This window comes from Pongo pygmaeus, chromosome 17 (genome assembly GCF_028885625.2).
Source record: "Pongo pygmaeus isolate AG05252 chromosome 17, NHGRI_mPonPyg2-v2.0_pri, whole genome shotgun sequence".
NCBI classification, from domain to species: domain Eukaryota; kingdom Metazoa; phylum Chordata; class Mammalia; order Primates; family Hominidae; genus Pongo; species Pongo pygmaeus.
In genome coordinates, this window is record NC_072390.2 from 35,739,715 (window position 1) to 35,754,888 (window position 15,174).

Here is a 15,174-nt window from a genome sequence, read left to right on the forward strand (position 1 = left end):
AGTCAAGAATAGAGAATAAGAAAAGCAATACAATAAGGAGTTTTCTCTTTGAAGGGAAATGGAGAAGGGAAAAATCTGCATATTGTAAAAGCTCTCTTTACCACAACCCATGACCTCAAGAGACCGCTTATATGATTGTGGATACCTTTGAAAGGTATTAGCCACCTGACAGGTTGTGAAAGGAGACTGTTAGAGGAATTTGGCAGTATTTTGATATTCCAGTTTATATACTATCTTTTACATTCCAATCTATACACATATATAGAGAGAAAGCATATATTACAATGTATATAGTAAGGGAAGAAAGATAAAATGATAAGGCCTATAATAGGCCTTGTTAATTTATAAATTTACAATATCTACTACTTGTGTGTGATTTGTTTTGAATTTTTGATAATCACTCGTGTTAAAGGAACATACACATAAATGTAAGGCTTAGCATGTAGTCTGCTCTTTTTCTATTTTCTCAAGGTTAAAGCATCTTTCAACAACTAATTTAGAAACCTAAGTATAGTGACTGATAATTGCCTAGAGAAAACCCACAGCTGTTTAAGAGGCCTTAAAATTGTGGCAAAACTGACAAATACGATTAGCAATGTTAATAAGCTAAGAAGATGGAAAGACAGGGGCAGATGACAGAGTGGAAAGATGGAGGTAGCAAGAAATCATAAAAGAATAGAATGTTTAAGAAAAAAGCAGTGTTCACGGTTGCTTTGAATTTACAGTGCTTTTTCTTTCAAGCAAAGTCTACTTCTTTTATTACTCACTCTCTAAATTACCAGTGGAATGTGTGCTTTGCAGGTTAAATAATTCAAATACATTTGTTCAGCCCCTAATTCACGTCTGATTTTGAAAGAAGACAGCTATTTGGCAATAGTATTTAAGAAAAACAATCAAGTTTTGCTGATTCTAAGGCACAATTTGATTTGCGGTACTTTTTAGAAGTCAGTTTTAAATGTACTTCTGTTTTACTGTAATTACTTTGGGAATTTATTTACCTCTCTTTGTACCCTTGTAATGCTTACTCACTCAAATATATTACACAGGAGACCCTGTTTCTGGGTTTAGTGACCCACCATTATCAAAAACAAAACAAAGCCAAAAAAAACCAGTAGAAGTATTTAATGTGTTATTATTACTAATTATATTTATCTGGTTAATGTTCATAGCCAACTTTGCAAACAACTTTTTTGGGAAAATTAAATGAGGCTAGGTAAATAAGAGAAATCAGTTGAGTGTTAGGTGGAAAATATTTAGTTATCTATGCCTTTCTCACTATACTTTTTAAAGCATCAGATGAAATTTGGAAAATTATTATAGTATCTTTTGAAATTCTACTCTGCATTTGGGAAATTGGCGAATTGTTTTTTGCCTCTGGTGTTTTATGCAGATTTTAATGATTGTTGTGATAAATCCCCAGAAGTTTGTTTTCGGAAACCATAGAGACTCTGAACTCTGAATGTGACAGCGTTGAAAGATGTGGTGAGCCACGCTTTGGAAGCATTTCTGGTTATTTAATGTTTTCTGTTCTGGATTATTGACTGTTCTCCCTGTTGAAAAATTGGTCTCTGGTGACATGGTAGAGGTCACACGTTGCCTATTATTGTTTTGCTTCTTTGATCTTACACAAGGATTGCCTCTGGTAATTATACTAGTTCCAGAGAGTCTTGACAAGAGGTGTTTATTTTACAGAAGAATTTCTGGCATTTCAAGGAAGAAAGTAAAGATTTCCAGTGGTAATGTGTACTTCTTTGTTACAAAGGAAAAATAGCGTTGTAGTCATGATAGTTTTTAGTCATTATTATGAAATTAGTTGGCATAGTACAATAATTATTTCTAAAACAATTTAATACATATTGCATATCTGTAAGTATATTGCTAAAAAGGGTAAATTTTAGGATTAAGTTAATAGGGTTGGGTCTTTATTTGAATACCTAAAATACTTTTGGCTTTACAAACTATCAAAAGAAATTCGTCCAGCCTGGCCAACATGGTGAAACCCTGTCTCTACTAAATAAATACAAAAATTAGCCAAGCGTGGTGGCACGCGCCTGTAATCTCAGCTACTCAGGAGGCTGAGGCAGGAGAATCGCTTGAACCTAGGAGGAGGAGGTTGCAGTGAGCCACGATTGCACCACTACACTCCAGCCTAGGCAGCAGAGTGAGACTCCATCTCAAAAAAAAAAGAAAAAAGAAATCCAAATTTCCAAATTTAAATGTACAAAACTATTAAAGGAGTTTAAAATTTTTGTCTTTTAATCTGTTTGCACTTTCTAAACATTCTCAGCAAGAAGGATGAATAAAAATGAAATAAAACACTTCTGTTTTGAATGCATGGTTAGCTTTGTGCTTTTATGGAATGTGCTTGGGAAGACATATCTCTTCAGATCTGTTTAATATATAATTGGATAAGACACAAAAGCTCAAGGTCACATCAGTAGGGACACAGCCAAGCCTCTTAGAATTTAAGAAATCTTTTATCTCTCAATCATTGTACATACTCTAGAGTTGTACTGTTCAGTATGACAGCTACTAGTCACATGTAGCTATTTAAATTAATTACAGCTGGGCACAGTGGCTCACGCCTTTAATTCCACACTTTGGGAGCCTGAGGCAGGTGGATTGCTTGAGGCCAGGGGTTCGAGACCAGCCTTGCCAGCATGGTGAAATCCCGTCTCTACAAAAAAATACAGAAAATAGCCGGGCAGGTGGCACATGCCTCTAGTCTCAGGTACTTGGGAGGCTGAGGCATGATGCAGGAGAATTGCTTGAGCCCACGAGGTAGAGGTTGCAGTAAGCTGAGATCACACCACTGCACTCCAGTCTGGGCAACAGAGTAAGACTCTGTGTAAAAAAAAAAAATTAATTACAATTAAATAAAATTGAAATTTTAGTTCCTCAGTCACACTGGCCACGTTTTAAGTGTTCAACTGCCACATGTGGCTAGTGGCTACCATATTGGACAGTCCAGAATATGAACGTTTTCATTATCTTAGAAAATTCTGTTGGGCAGTGCTGTTCTTGGTGTCAAAGGTCATCTCATGATTTGTATATATGATTGTACAATTTCTTAATAAATAAATTGTATATAGTGCCAAATAGCAGCCTTTGGAACTTTTACATTATTTTTCCTAGAAACAAGGCTCCAGAATCTACTGTAGTGTCCAACTTTTATAAAGGAAAGAATGCATCTTACTTTTCTTCATATCCTCAATGTGGCACAATGATACAATTTTTTTTTTTTTTTAATTTAAAAATGGTTGCTACTGGCCAGGTGCCGTGGCTCATGCCTGTAATCCCAGCACTTTGGGAGGCCGAGGCGGGCGGATCATGAGATCAGGGGATCGAGACCATCGTGGCTTATGTGGTGAAACCCTGTCTCTACTAAAAATACAACAAATTAGCTGGGTGTGGTGGTGGGCACCTGTAGTCCCAGCTACTCGGGAGGCTGAGGCAGGAGAATGGCGTGAACCTGGGAGGCGGAGCTTGCAGTGAGCCGAGATCACACCACTGCGCTCCAGCCTAGGAGACAGTGTGAGACTTCATCTCAAAAAAAAAAAAAAAAAAGGTGCTACTATGGCTACCAACATTTTCTGCACTTTTTCCCTGTGCCAGGCACTATTCTAAAAACTTATTACTGTATGTAAAATCTCATGTATTTTCACAAAAATCTATGAAATTGAAAGTACTGTCTCCATTTTACAGATGAAAGATTGAATAATTTGCCCAATATCATACTAGGAGTAGGTGGGTACAGGATTTGAATTAAGGTCATTGGACTCCTGAGTCAATGTAATTAATCCCTATGACAGTAGAATTCCTATAAATGCTGAGTGAATAATTGTTAAAGTTTAGAAAGTGACATCTGTAAAGAAAAAGTTAATAGAAAACTAGGAAGTTATACAAATTTGTCTTTTTTTTTTTTTTTTTTTTTGAGACAGTCTCGCTTTGTTGCCCAGGCTGGAGTTCAATGGCATGATCTCGGCTCACTGCAACCTCCGCCTTCCAAGTTCAAGCAGTTCTCTGCCTCAGTCTCCCAAGTAGCTGGGATTACAGGCATTCGCCACCACGCCAGGCTAATTTTTGTATTTTTAGTAGAGATAGGGTTTCACCATCTTGGCCAGGCTGGTCTTGAACTCCTGACCTTGTGATCCACCTGCCTCAGCCTCCCAAAGTGCTAGGATTACAGGCATAAGCCACCATGCCCAGCCCCAAATTTGTCTTTTTAGTATTATGCCTGACATGAGAGATTTTTTTGCAATTTGTTTTGTTTTGTTTTTTAGCTCATCAGTTGTCGATAGTGTATTTTATGTGTGGCCCAGAACAGTTCTTCCAGTGTGGCCCAAGATGGCTTTGAATGTGACCCAACACAAATTTGTAAACTTTCTTAAAATATTACGAGATTTTTGCCGGGTGCAGTGGCTCATGCCTGTAATCCCAGCACTTTGGGAGGCCGAGGCAGGTGGATCACCTGAGGTTGGGAGTTCAAGATCAGCCTGACCAATATGGAGAAACCCCATCTCTACTAAAAATACAAAATTAGATGGGCGTGATGGCGGACGCCTGTAATCCCAGCTAGTCAGGAGGCTGAGGCAGGAGAATCGCTTGAACCTGGGAGGTGGAGGTTGCGGTGAGCTGAGATCACGCCAAAACAACAACAAAAAATTATGAGTTTTTTTTGCAATTTTTCTTTTTTTTTCTTTTCTTTTTTTTTTTTTGCTCATAAGCTATTGTTAGTGTTTGTGTATTTTATGTTTGGCCCAAGACATTTCTTATTCTTCCAGTGTGGTCCAGGGAAGACAAAAGATTGGACACCCCTGTTCTAGAGGGATGACTAAATTCATGATACCCTTTGGCAGGAATGCTTCCTAGGTGGTGAGTGTGCTTCATATCGTCTCCACTGAGAAGGCACGCATCATCTCACTGTCTCACTTTTAGTGATGCTAAGCTCAACCAGTGGATTCAGGAGGTGACAGCGTGATCTCTCCATTATAAAGTTCCCCATCAACCTTCTCTCTCATGGTTTCACTTATTAACCATTGCCTGAACGAAGTTTTCATTAGGGGTTACAAAGTGGTAATTTTATAATTCTGTCATTCTTTGCCCCCTGCCCCTTTTTTTTTTGAGACAGAGTTTTGTGTCACCCACGCTGGAGTGCAGTGGTGCTATCTCGGCTCACTGCAACCTCCGCGTCCCAGGTTCATGCGATTCTCCTGCCTCAGCCTCCCGAGTAGCTGGGATTACAGGCACCCACCACCGTACCCAGCTAATTTTTGTATTTTTAGTAGAGACGGAGTTTCACTATGTTGACCAAGCTGGTCTCGAACTCCTGACCTCAGGTGATCCACCCGCCTTGGCCTCCTAAAGTGCTGGGATTACAGGAGTGAGCCACTGTGCCTGGCCATCTTTGAACATTTTTTAGCTGGAATTCTTCTTTTAAAAAAATTCAAACTCTCAATAATCAGGACTATTTGGTTACTTGGAAGTACAGAAAGAGCAGAATAAATGGTTTGCTCTTTTCTTTTAGAAGTACAGAAAGAGCGGAATAAATGCTTTGCTCTTTTCTTTTCCTGCTTGTAGTGCTTTGTTTTTGTCTTTCCAAAGGAGCTCTTGCTTTTTCTCCTGTAGTAGCAAAATTAATTTGTGAATTTTTATATTTTAAATATGCTTCAGTCAGTTGGATTTATTCTCTTTTATGTTTGGTTTCTCTAATCTTTAGCCTATGGGAGCTCTTCAAGTAGTCTCATATGTCTTTTAACATGCTTCATTAGTTCTTTTTTTTTTTTTTTTTTTTTCCCTTCAGGCCAGGTTTCACTCTGTCACCCAGGCTGGAGTGCAGTGGCACAATCACAGGGTCACTGCAGCCACCACCTCTCAGGCTCAAACAATTCTCATGCCTCAGCCTCCCGAGTAGCTGGGACCACAGGCACACACCACCACATGCCCAGTTAATTTTTGTATTTTTTGTAGAGACAGGGTTTTGTCATGTTGCCCAGGTTGGTCTCAAACTCCTGGACTCAAGCCATCTGCCTGCCTTGGCCTCCCAAATTGCTGGGATTACAGGTGTGAGCCACTGCACCCAGCCTTATTAGTTCTTGATAACCTTTGCTTTCTTGTTCAGATGTTCGAGGCTCATCTTGCGTATTCCCTGCCCCAGACTTGGAACTGGTCATACCTTGAAAAAATCTTCATTCCTTTCAGTGTGGAAGGCATTAGGCCACTACAATCAGAGTATAGGAAGTGCTTATTAATAGTAATTGAATGGTATTGCTTCTCAGATTTTTCAGTAGACAAAGCTTAGAAATACATATTTTAAAACTTAAAATGAGTTATTACTTAGAATATGTACATCCCCATCTACCTGTACCACAGCTTACTTTGCTGTTAAAATCACACAACCCCAAATTAGTGTTTTAGATTCAGTTCTTTTTCTTTTAGCTTGTACATGATCTTTTTAAAAATCAGTGTTTTTCTTGTTCTTCGTTGTCATTTTCTTTTTAAAAATACTTTTAAAAATTAATGTTTATTTGTTTCAGATAGTTGGTATTAAAAGAAACTTTTATTAAAACCCCAAGTGCCATACTTGAAAATATATTTATACTTAATCAAAAGGGGAACTTTTTTCCTTTTTCTTTTTCTTTTTTTTTTTTTTCCACACAGGGTCTCATTCTGTCAGCCAGGCTGGAGTGCAGTGGCATGATCGTGGCTCACTGCAGCCTCGACTTCTGGGCTCAAGCAGTTCTCCCACCTCAGCCTCCCAAGTAGCTGAGACTACAAGCACCCGCCACCAATCTTGGCTAATTTTTTATGTGAGGAGGTTTTTTGTTTTGTTTTGTTTTGTTTTTTTGAGACAGAGTCTCACTCTGTTGCCCAGGCTGGAATGCAGTGGCACGATCTTGGCTCACTGCAACCTCCACCTCCTGGGTTCAAGCGATTCTTCTGCCTCAGCCTCCCGAGTAGCTGGGACTATAGGCACGCACCACCACGCCCGGCTAATTTTTGTATTTTTAGTAGAGACGGGTTTCACCATCTTGGCCAGGCTGGTCTCGAACTTCTGACCTCGTGATTAGTCCACCTCAGCCTCCCAAAGTGCTGGGATTACAGGCATGAGCCACCACACCCAGCCCTGATGTGAGGAGTTTTTTAATAGAGAGGTACGGTTATTTTGTTGTGATTTTTAAAATTGTTATTTGGCTTTGTGACTCTTAGGCTCATATCTTAAGTTAAAATTTCCTTTTCAGCATGTCTTGCAACTGTGATAAATAGAGATGAGGCCACATCAGCAAACAAACATTTTCTTTTCTGATTTTTTTCTTTGGAGGTCAGCAATTTTGTAGTACATTACCGAGTTTTCATTTACCCAGTTGGGCCATCTTGGTCAGTGGGTTAGTAGCTTAATGGTCTGAGTGATAAAGATAGCACCTAAGAGAGCTGCTTCTGAGCCAAACTGATTTGGTTCTACCCTGTTTACCTGTTTCCTTGCAGGGTGATCTTAGGCAAGTTCCTTAACTTCTCTAAGTCTCAGTTATCTTGAAAATGTGAGTAATAATAGTGCTTGCTTGGCACTTAGTAAGCTCTCCATGCTACTCTTGCAATCACTGAAGGGATGCTTTCTTTCACATTTTTTGACAATAACTACCACCACCACCACCACCACTACCACCACCACCACCACCACCACCACCATCACTACTACTAGTAATAATAACAACAGCTACTATTATATTAACTTCCAGTAATGCCTGCCATTGTAACACGTGCTTCACATACAACTTTAACTACAAGTAAGACTGTATATTCTGAAATCAATGCTTTAATTGTAAAAAGTCTTTGAGAGTTAAGGGAAAATTTTATCACTGAGGAGGGCATTTCTCTCTCTCTCTCTGCTGTATACTTTTTTTTTTTTAATTTTTTTGAGAGAGAGTTTTGCTCTTGTTGCCCAGGCTGGAGTGCAATGGCGTGATCTCGGCTCACTGCAACCTTCACTCCAGGGTTCAAGTGATTCTCCTGCCTCAGCCTCCCGAGTAGCTGGGATTACAGGCGCCTGCCACCATGACTGGCTATTTTTTGTGTTTTTAGTAGAGATGGGGTTTTGCAGTGTTGGCCAGGCTGGTCTCAAGCTCCTGACCTCTCAGGTGGTCTGCCCGCCTCGGCCTCCCAGAGTGCTGGGATTACAGGTCTGAGCCACTGCACCCGACCTCTCTGCTATGTACTTAATAAATACTATAGAAGTACAGTTTTAATAATAGAGTAATTATTAACTATGAAACCTTTCACAAAAAGGAAATGAAAACATACAGGTTAAGGAGTACTGTCCCTCAGAGTGCATTACTACTTTTTTCCATTTTCAGAAGGAAAAGGAGAATTGAGGAAAGGCGTGGAAGCATTAGCAGGCACCTGTTTCCCAAGCTACTCTTTTTTTTTTTTTCTTCCAACCTCTCTAGCCCCACTTCCTAAAGTCACCGGAGATACAGGCTGCCTGTTTTACCCACATCCCCATTCTACAATTTTTCTTTCTATGGAAAAAGGGAAAAGGATAGAGCAGAAAGGCTGCAAACCACAATGTTGTGGTGGTTTGTAGTTGATCCAGTGTGCATTTGGAGCAATTAATTAGGGATACAGAAAGACTTGCTCATATTTTTTACTGTCCTTTTCTTCCACATTTTCTCAAAGTCACAGAAGTGCTTGTTAGTATCTCAGAGGTCTGTAGTGCTATGACAAAATATTTAATATAGTTTGTCCTTTTGTAATTTTACAATAAAAAATATGGAAAAGCAATGTAATGGAGTCTTATAAACTTGATGTCAGCCAGATACATACAATACATAAGTATATAGTGGAAATTACAAGTTGGCTTTCTGTCTTTTTTTTGAGACGGAGTCTCAGAGTCTCGCTGTGTCACCCAGGCTGGAGTCCAGTGGCGCGATCTTGGCTCACTGCAAGCTACGCCTTCCGGATTCACACCACTCTCCTGCCTCAGCCTCCCGAGTAGCTGGGACTACAGGCGCCTGCCGCAACGCCCGGCTAATTTTTTGTGTGTTTTTAGTAGAGATGGGTTTTCACCATGTTAGCCAGGATGGTTTCGATCTCCGGACCTGGTGATCCGCCCGCCTTGGCCTCCCAAAGTGCTGGGATTACAGGCATGAGCCACTGCACCCGGCCCTGTCTTTTTTTTCATAATTATGTCTTAGAATCTACAGAAGTGATGTGAGATTTTTGGGCCCCTCAGTTCTTTGTTTTTGCTTTTTTTTTTTTTTTTTTTTTTTCTTAAAAATAGGCCAGGTGGCTCACGCCTGTAATCCCAGCACTCTGGGAAGCTGAGGTGGTGGGTGGATCACCTGAGGTCAGGAGTTTGAGACCAGCCTGACCGACATGGTAAAACCCCTTCTCTACTAAAAATACAAACATTAGCCAGGTGTGGTGGCGGGCACCTGTAATCCCAGCTACTCAGGAGGCTGAGGCAGGAGAATCACTTGAACCCAGGAGGGGGAGGTTGCAGTGAGCCGAGATAGTCCTATTGCACTCCAGCCTGGGCAACAAGAATATAACTCCGTCTCAAAAAAAAAAAAATAGAGACAAGGTATCATTATGTTGCTGGTCTCAAACTCCTGGCCTCAAGCAATCCTACCTCAGCCCCCAAAGTGATGAGATTACAAGCCACCATGCCTGTCAGAAGTTGCCTTTCTTTTTGCATTTGATGTAATGAGTAGTTTTGAAAAGTATCTTTCCATCTTCTGCCTGAAGTCAAATTTATTCACATTGACTTCCAGTCAGGTGTTACACCATCTCAGGCATGGGGGCTCTTTGAGATTTAGAGGAAACGGAGGCTGGTGGATAATGCCAACAATTTCAGTGACCCTGAATACCATGGCATATGACATTTAGAATATATTACACAGACGTCCTTTGAACTCCACCCTTCTTCTTTGGGTAGCATTGGGATATCAAGGGCAGAACTCCATAGTCAGCACTAAAGAAGTCTGAGGTCAGTTATGTAATTCTTTACATTACCATTATTTATTTTTATTTTTTATTTTATTTTTTGAGATGGAGTCTTGCTGTGTTGCCCAGGCTGGAGTGCAGCAGTGCCATCTTGGCTCACTGCGACCTCAGGAGATTCTCCTGCCTCAGCCTTCAGAATAGCTGGGACTAGAGGAGCACACCACCATGCCTGGTTAATTTTTTGTATTTTTAGTAGAGGCAGGGTTTTGCCATGTTGGCCAGGCTGGTCTCAAACTCCTGACCTCAGGTGATCTGCCTGCCTTGGCTTCCCAAAGTGCTGGGATTACAGGCGTGAGCCACCGCACCTAGCCACCATTATCATTTTTTAAATGTCCTGTTATGTTTTTATTTGGAATAGAGTCAGCTAATTCCTTTTATTCTACCAAATCTCAGCAGGGAATAGATACTTCCCATTGTCTTCATCTGAATATTGCTAATGCTTTTGTAGGGTTGTGAAACTCCATTGCCCATTTTTAAATTAATTTAGTGGGGTTTTTTTTGGGTTTTTTTGGTGGGGGGACAGGATCTTGCTCTGTCACCCAGGCTGGAATGCAGTGGCACAATCATAGCTTACTGCAACCTCCAACTCCTGAACTCAAGTGATCCTCCCTCCTCAGCCTTCCAAAGTGCTGGGATTCCAGGCATGAGCCACTAGGCCCAGCCTGATTTAATATTTTTATTCAGCATGATATTTATCTGTCATTTTTGTATGTTCTGTCGTATTACTCCTTAAACTCTAAGTTGAAGAGATTGAGATTATGTGATCCTCCATGTATAACTAGTTTAATTTTAAAATTAAACTAAAAAGACCTGTTGGAGAATGCAGGTTTTCAAGATTTTCTTTTTTATTTTGAAAGGAGTTTTGCTCTTGTTGCCCAGGCTGGAGTGCAATGGCACAATCTTGGCTGACCACAACCTCCGCCTCCCGGGTTCAAGCGATTCTTCTGCCTCAGCCTCCCAAGTAGCTGGGATTACAGGCAGGTGCCACCACGCCCAGCTAAGTTTGTATTTTTAGTAGAGAGGGGGTTTCTCCATGTTGGTCAGGCTGGTCTCAAACTCCTGACCTCGGGTGATCTGCCTGCCTTGGCCTCTCAAAGTGTTGGGATTACTAGCGCGAGCCACCACGCCAGGAGGTTTTCAAGCTTTTCAATGATGAAAGGAAGATAACTTGTTGGAGTGGTAATAGATATAGAGGTGGCAATATTTCCAGACATTGGTGCTCTGGAAAAAGGCTGAAAGTTCACTTTTGACGTTATTTCATTGTTCACAGATAAGCAATCCTATGGTTAACTCTGTAGTTCCTAGTCCTTTTCTCTCTTTAGCAAAGAAGAAAGGTGAAATGGTTGTTGGATTTTGATTTAGATGCATAAACTAGTGGCACAGCCTATTTCTCCTCCAACCTCCCCCGTGTTTTGATCATGTGTGGTGCTGCTGAAAAGTAAATTACTTCTGAGCTTTAAAAATTTTTAATGTTTGTATTGTACTGGTGGGGAGGCTTAGGAGCCTGGCCAAAAACTTGGTGTTTCAGGAACATTTCAGTTGACAGACTTTGTTGATTTTCTTCTATTTCTTCATCTTTTAATTGGGTATTTTATATACATATGCAACTTGTAATTGGGTATTGTACATTTTGAGTATAAACTTTTTGTAAAAAAGAAACCTAACAATTTAAATTCATGGCATTTTATTTTTATTACCTATATCAGAAAAGTCACCAAAATAGGACCCTGGCTTTTTCTCCAAATCGTGGGAATCTCTAATAAAGCTTTGACAAACCCAGCCACTCTGATGGAAATCACTGCATACTACTCACTGCCACCAGGAATCACATCAGAAGTCTTCTTTGCTGTGTAAAAGTAGCTCAGGGGCACCAAAATCTTCTGTAGAGCTTTAGTGTGTGTCTGGGAAACTTGAGATAGAGTTGTGGATTCCCATGCATCACCTCGTCTCTGCTCATGAGTGGGCACGTTGGGTGTTGGCACCCTTTCCTGATGAACACTGATGCATCCTCAGGGTTCTTCTCAACCAGTCCTCCAGCGACTCTCTCCAAGGAGTTAATCAGAATTGGCATTCCAGATAAATTTTAAATTCTATCCCTCTCTTTGATAGAAGGGGGGCCTAAGATATTCTCAAAATTACCTGTCTTGAAATAAGATTTATCCAAGGTGAGGCTGTACAGTAAGAGTGCAGGCTTTGTCATCACATGACTAGATACTGAGTCCTGGCTCTATCCCTTATTAGTTGAATGCTAGTGAACTGGTCACTTCGTTTCTTCAAGTTCTGGTTTTTTGTTTTGTTTTTTAATCTGTGAAGTGGAAAGAGGTCATACCTTTTTCAGAATACTGAGGATTAAATACAACAATTTTTATAAAGTGCTTAGTAAACTATCTAGCCCAATAGTTCTCAGACTGTTAGTATTAGAACCCATTTATACTCTTGAAGATTATTGGCCAGGCGCGGTGGCTCACACCTGTAATCCCAGCACTTTGGGAGGCTGAGGCAGGTGGATCACGAGGTCAGGAGTTCAAGACCAGCCTGGCCAAGATGGTGAAACCCCATCTCTACTGAAAATACAATAATTAGCCGGGCACAGTGGCAGGCGCCTGTAATCCCAGCTACTCAGGAGGCTGAGGCAGGAGAATTGCTTGAACCCAGGTGGCAGAGATTGCCTGAGCCGAGACTGCGCCACTGCACTCCAGCCTGGGCGACAGAGTGAGACTCCATCTCAAAAAAAAAAAAAAAAAAAAAAAAAGATTATTGAGGACCCCATAGCATTTTTGTTTATTAAAAATTAAAACTGAAAAATTTTACAAATATACATTACTTTTAGAAATTATAATAAAACTGCACTGTATATGAACATAGATAGCATATTTTATGAAAAATAATTGTATTTTCCAAAGACAAGTTAGTGAGTAGCTTATGTGCTTCTGCATTCAACCTGTTGCAATATCACACATCCTGCAGATTCTGGAAAATTCCATGTACACATATGAGTGAATCAGAGTCAAAAAGACAAATAATATCCTAGTAATAGTTTGATGATGTGCCCAAGAATGGACAGCTGACCCATTTCTAGCCAGAGATTCAAGGAAAAGTTTGCTGGGAAGAGGCATTCCATTCCAAATAAAAAGACCAAGTTTTCTAAAAAGAAGGTCTTTTGCCCTTTTGATTATTTGGAATGTAGACATGTTGCTTTGGTTTGTCACAGCTGTTTGGAGACAAGATCAAGAGTAAAAGTCAACACATTCAGGGTGATAGAGCAGAATGACAGGAAGAGCTCTGTTCTTGAGAGCACTGTTGAACAGCTGAACCAGCTCCTACAAGCCTTACCTACCAGCTTTGAACAAAAAAAAATTTTGTTTAAATAGTTTGAAATAATTTTGGCTGGGTGCGGTGGCTCATGCCTGTAATCCCAGCACTTTGGGAAGCCCAGGCAGGTGAATCACTTGAGGTCAGGAGTTCGAGACCAGCCTGGCCAACATGGGGAAACTGCATCTCTACTAAAAATATGAAAATTAGCCTGGTATGGTGCTGTGTGCCTGTAGTCTCAGCTACTTGGGAGGCTGAGGAGAGTTGCTTGAACCTGGGAGGTGGAGGTTGCAGTGAGCCAAGATTGTGCCACTGCACTCCAGCCTGGGTAAAAGAGTAAGTGAGACTGTGTCTCAAAACAATTTTTAAAAAAATAGTTTTGATTTCATGGACCATCGAAAGGGTAGGGTCTTGGCCCCACCTCCACCCCCAAGACCCTTTGAGTATCATTAGTTTAGCCATTAATTAGCATCCAATAAATTATAGTTATTATTGTTATACATGGAAATTTTTTTTTTTTTTTTTTGAGACAGAGTTTTGCTCTTGTCGCCCAGGCTGGAGTGCAGTGGCACAATCTCGGCTCACTGCAACCTCCATGTCCCGGGTTCAAGTGATTCTCCTGCCTCAGCCTCCTGAGTAGCTGGGACTACAGGCACACGCCACCATGCCTGGCTAATTTTTGTATTTTTAGTAGAGACAGGGTTTCACCATGTTAGCCAGGCTGGTCTCAATCTCCTGACCTCGTGTCACCCGCCCCAGCCTCCCAAAGTGCTGGGTTTACAGGCATGAGCCACTATGCCCAGCCTATGCATGGAAATTTTTATAACCAGCAAGTACTATAGTACTATATAAATATTAGTGATGAGAAGTAAAGGTCATGACTTCAAAGCTTTTTGCTATATACTTTCTTGAAGGGTCCCAAATAAGATTGTACTTCAGATGAAGCAAAAGAAACAACAGTGTTTTTCAAATACTAGTAATACATAAATGAATTATTCAACTTGAAAAGGCTCAAGTCTTGCTTTCAGAAATTTAATTAAATATAGAACCATAAAACTTTCATTTTTTTCCAGAAGAGAGCCTTTTTCCCCCATCTAGAGTAATAGATCTTTGTAAAGAGAAAATTCATTACTTACTCTGAAACCACTGATAGAGTTTCTAGGGAGTTACAGTAGCCTCCTATAAAGGTGATATGGCCACACTGTTAACCAGGTTGGGATTCATGACTGACAGGTCAGTCTTGATTTACTGGTTGGAGAGCCTTGACTTAAGCATTTATTACTGTTATAGATACAAAATCCCTTAAAGGGGCTTTTTGAGTTGGGTTTGGGCTGTGAAGACAAAAAGCACACGTGATACGATAACAAGTAACTTACACAAGCTGTCTTAAGATCTCTGGGTAGTTCATATATTTCACATCTTAACAAGATATATGGACATAGTTTAAATTAGCTCTACCTGTACTTTGAGACATAGAACCTCTAATTATATCAATTTTATCCTTTCTTCTTTTTCTTGGGGATGGGTAGGTGTAGATCATGGGGAATTCATATGCTGGGCAACTGAAATCTGCTCGATTTGAGGAAGCTCTCCACAACTCCATAGAAGCCTCCCTCAGATGTAGTAGTGTGGTACCGCGGCCAATTTTTTCCCAGCTATACCTGGACCCTGACCAGCATCCTTTCTCATCTGCAGGTAAGTTTCTCAATCACACACATTTCTGGATTCTTTTTTTTGTTTTGTTTTGTTTTGGTTTTGTTTTGTTTTGTTTTGTTTTTTTGAGATGGAGTCTCTGTCTGCGGCCCAGGCTGGAGTGCAGTGGTGTGATCTCGGCTCACTGCAACCTCCGCCTCCTGGGTT

The 15,174-nt window shown here is 40.5% G+C and overlaps 1 protein-coding gene across 6 annotated transcripts in view; it reads left to right on the forward strand.

Moving 5' to 3' along the window:
• Positions 1 to 15,174, forward strand: part of GREB1L (GREB1 like retinoic acid receptor coactivator) — a 287,870-nt gene that overhangs the window by 131,263 nt on the left and 141,433 nt on the right. For all 6 annotated transcript variants that reach the window (XM_063653474.1, XM_063653473.1, XM_054460340.2 and 3 more), the window contains one exon: positions 14,844 to 15,009. In XM_063653474.1, the coding sequence (XP_063509544.1) occupies positions 14,853 to 15,009 (157 nt within the window). In that variant the 5' untranslated portion in view covers positions 14,844 to 14,852. The remainder of the gene's footprint in view (positions 1 to 14,843; positions 15,010 to 15,174) is intronic.